This window comes from Monodelphis domestica, chromosome 8 (genome assembly GCF_027887165.1).
Source record: "Monodelphis domestica isolate mMonDom1 chromosome 8, mMonDom1.pri, whole genome shotgun sequence".
In the NCBI taxonomy this organism is placed as follows: Eukaryota; Metazoa; Chordata; class Mammalia; order Didelphimorphia; family Didelphidae; genus Monodelphis; species Monodelphis domestica.
In genome coordinates, this window is record NC_077234.1 from 197,718,131 (window position 1) to 197,727,958 (window position 9,828).

The 9,828-nt window shown below is 38.5% G+C and overlaps 1 protein-coding gene across 20 annotated transcripts in view; it reads right to left on the reverse strand.

Moving 5' to 3' along the window:
* Positions 1-478: 478 nt before the first annotated feature.
* MAP4K4 (mitogen-activated protein kinase kinase kinase kinase 4) overlaps positions 479-9,828 on the reverse strand; it is a 258,922-nt gene continuing 249,572 nt past the window's right edge. For 10 of the 20 annotated variants that reach the window (XM_056808412.1, XM_056808409.1, XM_056808411.1 and 7 more), the window contains 4 exons: positions 8,423-8,572; positions 7,385-7,544; positions 4,726-4,865; positions 479-4,209 (listed from right to left, as the gene is read on the reverse strand). In XM_056808412.1, the coding sequence (XP_056664390.1) occupies positions 4,126-4,209; positions 4,726-4,865; positions 7,385-7,544; positions 8,423-8,572 (534 nt within the window). In that variant the 3' untranslated portion in view covers positions 479-4,125. Of the gene's footprint in view, positions 4,210-4,725; positions 4,866-7,384; positions 7,545-8,398; positions 8,573-9,828 lie in introns of all 20 variants that reach the window. The other 10 variants (XM_056808410.1, XM_056808393.1, XM_056808401.1 and 7 more) reach the window with 1 other exon arrangement.

Genomic DNA, 9,828 nt, shown 5'->3' on the forward strand with positions numbered 1-9,828 from the left:
TGAGAAAAAATCACTTCAGAACACACCAATTCTCAGATTGATCTTAATTGACACAAATATTATAGAATTTTTACCAAAATGGGACTTGAAAAAAATTCATTCCTTTATCAAAAAATGAGTCAACAACTTTTTTTCCTTGAATGAAAAAAAGGGCTGCATAACAGGTCAACAAGAACTCTTGACAGTTCTTTAAGAAAGAAAGATTCTACTTATGAGGCACGGTGCCTATTCCTTGGGTAAAGTCATGCAGGAAACAGGTATGCACAAAGTGAGATGATGTCTAACCTTCCACCCTGTTACTAATGGAAGGTGGGCTATAATTCTCTCCAACCACTCTCGGGGATCCAGCCAAACAGGCACCATAATGAATCTTGCTTGTTATAGGGGAAAATGGGGATCCTTGCCAATAAAGAAAATATTTCCAACCTCCGTCCTTTTCTCCATCTAGGGAATCAGAAAAAAAAATATTTCAAACATATTCCACATAAAATAGGTGTCATTTTGACTTTATTTAAGGAAAAATGGGGGTTCAGGGTGGGAAGAAACAACAGTAATTTGTATAATACACAGAAGACAAGTTAGATAGCACTGCAAAAAAAGGAAAAAAAAAAAGAGGCTGAATGTTTGTTACCAGTCTGTTATGCAGCTCTATGATTAGTAACTTTAACACAGTTTGTCATTTGCGTTACTGTTTAGCAACTTTTATTCTCAGCAGAAGTCTGGGTTATAAATCATCAAAAAAAGTATACCACTACTATAATGAAAAACTAATAACCCACCAAAAAAATCACTTTCAAATAAACCATAAATAAGTGATGCACATTAATGTAACAAACTACTTTTGTAAACATCTTCTCCAACATAGCGCATGTGCATAAAGTAAAAATAAAAACACTGCGGTCTTACAGTTAGGGGTTACTCTGACGTAAAAGATACACAACATTATTATTTATTAAAGCTTTGCCTAAACCTAGTAGCATGTTTTTGTCACTGGTTTCTTTTTGTTTTTTGCTTCCAAAAGCATCACTGTCAGAGTTCATGGTTTCATATGCAATGACTTCTTCATAATACTGTTGGTATTTGTAATTTTGCCACCTTGGCACATCTGTGGATGGAGTCACAACTGACTCTGTGGAATGGAAAAGGAATCCCTTTCTAAAATAATTTGCATTTTCAATAGCCCACAATGTTTTATGGGAGAAATGCAATGGATCATTCATAAGAGTACTTCTTAACCTGGAAGTCTTGGAATTTTTTTAGTTAAATATTTTTGTGGTAATATTTCAATACAGTTGGTTTCTTTTGTCATCATAGTTTTATCATTTTTGTCTAATTCTGAGCAACATCCAAGTAGATTCCAATATAAATTGAAAACACCCAATACATTTCACACAAAACAGTATTTATTCATATTAACTACAATCAAATATTAGCCCCAAAGTACAGACCACAACACATGATATTTCAAGTCTGTGGATAAGGTAAGGAAATGATGCCAAGTTCTTCTGCTACATCATTTTTTTTTCTTACTGGAATTAACTGTTTATACTATCATTTTTTTTTCTTCTAAAGAAAACTTTATTCAGTTCAATTTTTAAAAATTCAATAAGTGCAAGGCACCGTTCTGGGCACTTGTTAGCCAAGGCCATGGGATGAGGTTTCTGCCATAACTAACCAGTGCCCCTAATGTTTTTTTTTTTTTTTATGCTTGTGCTATGCATGGTGGGGCATATTTCTCTGTAATGAGTTGTCAAGGCAGTCTTGAGCCATCAACATTAGTCTGAAAAATGTATTCTGTTAAGATCATTTTTTATTGTTGCAATGAAATCCAGTTTCCAAGAATATTCCTGTTCCGCTCTTAACCTCTCCCTAATTGAAAGTACCTCCCTGACTGAACCACAAATCAATAGGCAAGAAACTACTCCCCTCAGCCTTGGCCTTCAGTGCTATCCAAAAGTCACACGGCTAGAAACAAAACAGTGAAAATTATATTTTACCCCCAAAACGTAAGGCTTTCTTAATTTTTTTTTAATTCTCACTGGTCTATTTTTTTGTTATTTTTTTAATTGTTTCTGTAGTTCAAAGGAAAGCCTTTGGCAAAAATGCTGAACTCAAAACAGGGAGTTAGTTACAGCAGTCAGAGCGGCTGCCAAGGAAGAGAAGGGATAGATTAACCAAACTCTTGGTTTGTAGGTGTGACCGATTGTTAAAACGGTTCTGCAATCTGCGTCTTGGTAAACAAGTTAAGAAAAATCTCCAGCTGTCGTGCCATCGAAGAAAGCTGACCATGGCAGAAGATGAAGCCTATGGAACACTGAGAACGAAGAGCTTCGCTTAAGGCGGTTGCCAACAAAGCCCTCCCAGTCCAAGATAAACAAGGTCCAATTCAGATGGCCAAGTCATGACACTGTGCATTGTTAAATCACCAACAGATTATAATATACACTCAAAGGTTTCTCAAGTAATGAACATGTAGCCATTAAACAAATTATTCTTCTTAAGACATTTATTACAAATGTCCAGAATACAGTCATCAAAGTAAAACTGACTGTCTTTTTTTTTTTTTAAAAAAAGAGAGAGAGAAAGAGAAAAGAGAGAGAGAAAAAAAGCCAGGGCTTGGATCTTACATCTAAAACACAGGTATATGCTGTTTTATGAATAAGCAGTATTAACTACATTCTTAAAATAGTTTTAGTGCATTGCATTCTTAGAAAAGAAAAACATCGCTCCCCCCCAAAAAAGTTTCCTACAACATTAACAGTTTATAGAACTAGTCTATTGTTACCTGTCTGCTACTAAACCTCGAATTTAGAAAACTGAAATCTCTCTGGTTGTAGGCTAAAATCATCCAAATAGTTGCCACTAAAGAGGAACCAGGTAAATGTAACACTTTGCTTTCCCCAAATTTGGTCCGCAAAGTACATTAGTCAGTGTCATGAAGCCATAAGGATATTCCACTCTCGCCTCCACCTCATATCCATGAAAAATTCTCTTCGCCTGATGAGACTGGCTACACAATAACAGTCAGACTTTTCAATCTGGTAGTTTTGGTATTAAGATTAAATTAGACATTAATGTTTTCCTCTAAAAAAAGTATTATCTAATCCACCTCTTATTTTAATGCATTAAAAACAATGAGGTAGGCAAAAAATAAACATAGGTTGTTTGGAATTTCTTTTTTTCTTCTGCAAGTGCAGACTATGGTAAAACTGTTGTTGCACTTCTAGGTTTAAACAAAAATTAAACCTTTAACTGAGGCAGTGCTAATACTGTGACACAACCAAGTTATGGCCAAACACAGAATCATTATAGAAAATGAACAAATTTTTTAAAAAATTGTTTTTAAGTCATCTGCACGTTTTAGGCAAAACCTGGTACACAGAAAAATGACTAAGCTCTTGGCCAGGCCAAAAAAAAAAATCCCAAAGAAACAAAAACAGGACCCTTTTCCCTGTACCCCCACCCACCCACCCTCTGAAACATCCCCCCTCCCCACAAAAAAGTTATCCTAGCCACTGTGTCTTTCACATTTTATAAATATTAACTTCTTAAACCTGCACCTTCCTCTTTGTCCACATATTGTCACATTACAAAAAAAAAAGAAATGTCAATTAAATACATTGTTAATGTTACTATATTAAATCTGCTCTCTGCTTCAGCAAGACTGACTGCCTCCACCCTCTTCTGTCCTACCCTCCAGTCAAACTAACAGCATGTTCAAAGTCTCTATCTTTAGACACTTAGAAAACAGAGTCGTTCAAAAACAAGGAATTCTGGAGCTGAAGGAGACACATGTTGCTTTCTAGTGTGATGCCAAATTCCCCACACTTATAGCACCTGATGGTTGTATCTGAACAGCACCAGCTGCACGGCAGCCTTGATTGGTTTTTGAAAGAGAGAAGAGAAAAAAAGAAAAGAGGAAGAGAAAAAGAGAGAACAAAGGAAGAAGAGAAAAAAGAGAAGGAAGAAAAGGAAGAGAAAGAGAACACCCAACACCAGCGATGCCTGCCCACATTTGCTGCATCATGTCGCGTCAGTGCAGGTCTGTGCTCCAGTTGCAAGTAATTCCAAGTTCTGAAGATCTTGAAGACTCTGGGTGATAGTGATTCCCTGATCACACCTCTTCTACCAACTTAGAAGAGAAGTCCTGCCTAAAGTCATGAAATAAACTTGACTGCTTCCACCAGAACGAACGGAGGCAAAGAATACCTAGGAGAAAAGGATATGTTAAAATTTTATTATAATCTGAAGAAGAAAGCTGGATGGCTCAGTGAATAGAGTAGGAATCCTGGAGTCAGGAAGATGGATCTTTCTGGGTTCAAATCTGGCCTCAGATACTTCCTTGCTGTGACCCTAGGTAAGTCACTTAATTCCCATTGCCTAGCCTATATCAATCAATACAGTATTAATTCTAAGATAGAAGGTAAGGATTAAAAAGAAAGAAAATAATTTCCATCAAGATGAATCCTTTGAGCTGTGACTTGGAGGCTAGAATTTTTCCTTGTAAAGTGCTTTCTACCTTGATGGTGTCTGTTTTAGTCCTAAATAAGAGGATGCAGAACTACCAAATTTGTTGTAAAACTGAGAACTATTTGCATTGTTGATGATGTTGTACCTAATTTACTACCATCATTTTAAAAAGGGGTTCACTAAATTGGTGGAACAAATTGATTGTCACAAAGGGGTGGAAAGAAAAGGAAAAAAGCTAAGGGGAAAAAATGTTACCTTGTCATTGCGTTCACATAAGAACTTGAGCCTCTGTGCCCGCTTGTGCATAAACACGCCATCCAAATGACCAGTCTCCACCGATCGTATCTCAATGGCCTTCTCACCCCAGCCCATGATCTGATTGGATCGAATATATGCTTTAAGGAAAGCAAGAGAAACAGTGTTAATGATACAATAAATTGCTAGGAAAAGGAGATGAAAAATAATTATTTATTTTTTATTTTATTTATATTTTATAATTATCTCAGAAAATATAGACCTATAGACAATTTCTCTCATGTATGTATACACACAAAGAAGCAGAACATTTAAGAGAATATTTTAGCGCTCCACATAAAATAAAATATACACAGTTTTCCCAGGCAGTGGAGAACTAGAAACAAGGTGGATAACCATCAAATAGGGGACAGTTAAAACAAAATGGAGCACATAAATCTAACATTATGGGGGCATAGGAAAAAAATGACTAGAATAATTTCAGAGAAGCATTGGAAGATTTATACAAAGTGAAGAATGTGACTACAATAATGAATATAGAAGGAAAGAAAATGTTGTATGTTAAAATTATAATAAACAAACTTGGCTTCACCAAAATAATGAGAAAATCCTGTTCTTTGTAGAGGTCAGTAACTAGGAGACCAGAAGGACTGCACATAACTTCTTTTGTATATATTTATTTGCCCATTGTCTCCCCCCATTAGGTTATAAGTTCCTTGAGGACAAGGGTTATCTTTTTTTTTTTTTTGGTATCCCCAGTGCTTAGCATAGAACCTGGCACATAGTGGGTGCTTAATAAAAATTAAAAGAAAATCAATAAACATTTATTACAAGAGAAGACGCAATGGGGAGAGAGGGAGAAGCTTTCAGAAATCAAGTGATGTATTGATTGATTGCTTCTCTTCTTTTAATTTTTGTTACAAGAGAAGGCTATATGGGAAAGTGAGGAAAAAATTTCAGAAATGAAACTGATTACCAAGAATAAAAGAGCTTTAAAGAAATAAAAAGGCTAGCCTTCCAAGTCACCATTTTGATATTTGCTATTTTATTCTGGGAAACTGCAGTTTGATTTGAACTAATATAATCTATTAGGCACCCAATATTTGCAAAGTGTTATGCTAGGTGCAAGGTACAAAGACAACACAGAAAGTAGTCCTGACCCTTAAGCAGTTTATATTTTGGTAGTGGTTAACAAATGATATACACTTAATCGAATAGCAGGGTGGTTCAGTGGATAGAACACTGCTGGGAGTCCTAAAGACTCATCTTCCTGAGTTCAAATCTGGCCTCAGGCACTTCCTAGCTGTGTGACCCTGGGCAAGCCACTTAATCCGGTTTGCCTCAGTTTATTCATCTGTCAAATGAGCCAGAGAAAGAAATGACAACGTGCTCTAGTATCTTTGTCAAGAAAATTCCAAATGGGGTAATAAAAGTCAGACCCAATTAAAAAGGACTGAAGAACAATATATATACTTAATAATCCAAGGAAGAGATTATTAACAAGGGACTCAGGAAGGATTTCTGATGGGAAATAGCACAAAAGGTAAGACTTGAAGGAAGTCAAGGATTCTAAGAGATGGAGAATCATCCAGGGATGGCAGAAAGCCAGAATAATAGCAGGTGAGCACAAGAGATAGTGTTGAATTGGGGGAACAAGCAAGGTGTTCATTTTGGCTATAAAGGGGATTATGTGAAGGGAAGTGCTTCAAATTAAATGGGGGGAAGGAGGGGCCGGACAGACGGACGGACAGACAGACAGACAGACAGACAGAGGAAAAGGAAGTACTTCATTTCTAGGGAAACATACTACACTGTACCAAGGAAAAACAAATTTACAGCTCAATGAATAGGGATGACACAAACATATTCTGGCTTTTATTCAAAAACCCATTATATTCATAATGGAATATGACTGTTCTTTAAGAAACAATGAACATGATGAGCTCGCAAAGACTTGTTTGTATGACATAAAAGAGGAAGTCGTCTCTATTGATGGTCACTTAGCATCTGTTTTGTAGCTTAGAGAGCTGCTGGGACAATGGCTGCAGATTGACTTAGACGATCACAAATCAACATGACTTGCATGGGGGTATATTTTTATTTATTTTGTTGATATTTCCCAAGTCCATTTTAATTGGGTTCAGGGCTGTTCTGGACTCTGAGGGCTACCTTTGTGACTTTGATGCCCCTAGCAAAGGACGCTCAGCATCCTCTATAAAGTAAGCTGGCTTGTGTGTGCCAAAGTCAAGAAGTTCACTGAGTGTTCTTCCTCCGAGACTTGTCTCTAGCTACCTCCACCAGCCCCCTTTCTAGCACACGTCACACCTCACTAGAATCATGTTGGTTCTAGGACAATAACACAGACTAGCTAAAACGGTCACGTCTAGTACTCTAGACAACGTAGACCCATAAAAAGGGCGCTGGGGAGAGAGGGGAAGAGAGATGGCTTTCTTCATCTGGAAAATAAAGGAATATTTTTACAGGCTTGTTCCCTAAACTACAAATGGCTGTCAGTGTATCCTCAAACTCATCAGTCATTCACCAAGTTGTCTGGACCTTTCAGCATTAAAAAAGACAAAAAGCATTAAAATAAATGCCTTCCCATAAGAAGGACGTCTTTGATTTTAAAAGCCTCTTCTTGGTTCTGAGAGATACTTACCGACAGATGTAGGCATCTCTCCCCATTGAAGAACCACATCCTTTGTGATCCTCCCATATGTATTCACATAAACCCCTTCATCCTCATAGCACACTAGCAACTCCATCCCGTCTGTGTTGGGGAGTATGATGATAGCATGGGGTTGTATGCTACTCTGAATCTGCAGAAGAAACAAAGCAAAAACAGAGGTTTGACTTTGCTGTGAATAAATATGCCATCTAGTCTTTTGATGGGTGTTCGGCTGCCTGAGGGAGTGCATGAATGCCATTTCTGAGGATATAAAATACAAATTAAATAAAAATTAAAATAAAAAGTTCTAAAAATGCTTCAGGGGCTCTTTAGTCATTGGGCAACCATAAGCGATCTTGACACAACATGATAATGATGGTTCCAATGGGGCTGTAGTAAAGAGTGGTGGTGCTGGTGGTTTTAGACACATCCAAGTCCTGTGCACACAGAGAGAACCAGGTCTTGGAGTCAGGGAGACTGATTTTCCTGAGTTCAAATCCAGCCTCAGAGGTTTACTAGCTATGTAACCTGGGCAAGTCCCTTAATCCTGTTTGCCTCAGTTTCCTCACCTGTAAAATGAATTAAGAGAAGGAAATGGCAAACCACTGTACAATTCAAGTCCCCCTTAGAACACGTGATCTTGATTAAATTCTAGCATCTCTATCGTTCTGGCACCATATTGTATAATACACCAAGAGAATGTTTCTCTAATCTAGAAAGACCCATGGAGGAGCAGATGTGGTCCAAACTTCTAGAACCCTTGCCTAGGTTAGATTAAGGGCTACTAGATTCTTAGAGACAAGGTACCCACAAGGGTCCCAAGACACATTGGCCATCCCAATCTGACCCAAAATAACATAATAACACGAAGGTTATTTGGACAGAGCCAACCTGAGTGTCTCTGGAAAGAGTGGAGAAAGGACTCTCACTATATATACTCATTCAAACCCTGAGGGGTGGGGGTAGGAATGGGGAAAGGGAAAGAACAAAACAAAAACAACCAACCAACTGTAGAGTCTGGGCTCTTACGTGCGTCGGGAGATAAATATCATAGACTGATCCGGAATCCACATCGACAGCATGGAATCCAGCACAGGATCCATAAATTACTTTTAACCGTTGGCCTTCCTCTACGGTGAGATCAACCAGCAATGGCTTATGTATCAATTCTCCAAAAGACTGGAAGACAAGAGACACAGAGTAAATGAGAGGGGAAAAGAAGAGGGCGGGGGTGGAAATCCATTGGGCAGGAAAGCTATGCTGGCTAATAGGCATTTCTAATAAATGGTGATTTATTATATTTATATTTATATAGGGAAGAACAAGGATTCAAAATAGGTCATTTTATGGGAGTGTGTCTAGTCACTCTATTAACCAGCGCCACAAAAGAAGGATGCATGGCTATGACATTCCCCAGAGAGATGGCGACAAAGACAGTGACTGGACTGCAGTATGGAGTGGTGCTGGTGGTTTTAGACCCATCCAAGTCCTGTGCACAGGTAGGAGCAATGGAGAGAGGACCAGACCTTGGAGTCAGGGAGACTGATTTTCCTGAGTTCAATCCAGCCTCAGAGGTTTACTAGTTATGTAACCCTGGGCAAGTCCCTTAATCCTGTTTGCCTCAGTTTCCTCATCTGTAAAATGAATTAAGAGAAGGAAATGGCAAACTACTCTAGTATCTTTGCCCAAAAAAACTCATGAAGAGTAGGACAAGATTGAAATGACTGAATGACAACAAATACTAAAATCAGGAAAGTGTCATGAAGTCCTGGACTAGGATGGTGTCAATGGAAACAGATTATAGGCAGTGCAAGAGATAAAGTTGGGGAAGATCCATGGACAATGTATCTGAAATGTGGGAGCTGATGGGGTAGGAAAATTCAAAGTTATTATTCAACTTCTGAAGAATAGGATGGAGTGAATGAGGATAACCACAGACAGAAGCAGTATGGGCGAAGGGGAATTTGGAGGAAAAGCCAGCAAGTTCTGTTTTGGACATGCTGAGTTTAAAGTATCAATGAGACAGACATTCAGGTACAAATGTCCTTTAGGCAAGAGGAGATGAGAGGCTGGAGCTAAGAAAAGAAGTCATGGCTGGGCATACAAATCTGAGACTGTACCTGATTGTCAAGGGGAAAGCATAGAGACCCAACTTGGGAAACACCCATGTTAAGAGATCAGGAAGAGGAGCCACAGAATGAGACAAAGAGGAGTAAAAAGAGTCTATCTGTCTGTCTGTCTCTCCCCCCTCTTCCCTTCCTCGCCCCCCTTCCATCTTAGAATCAATGCGGTGTATTGGTTGCAAGGCAGGAGTGGTAAGGGTCAGACAACAGGAGTTAACAAATTGCCCAGGGTTACACAGCCAGCCAGAATGTGTCTGAGTACAGATCTGAACCCAGGACACCCCCATCTTACCCAGGACTCCTACACCAAGG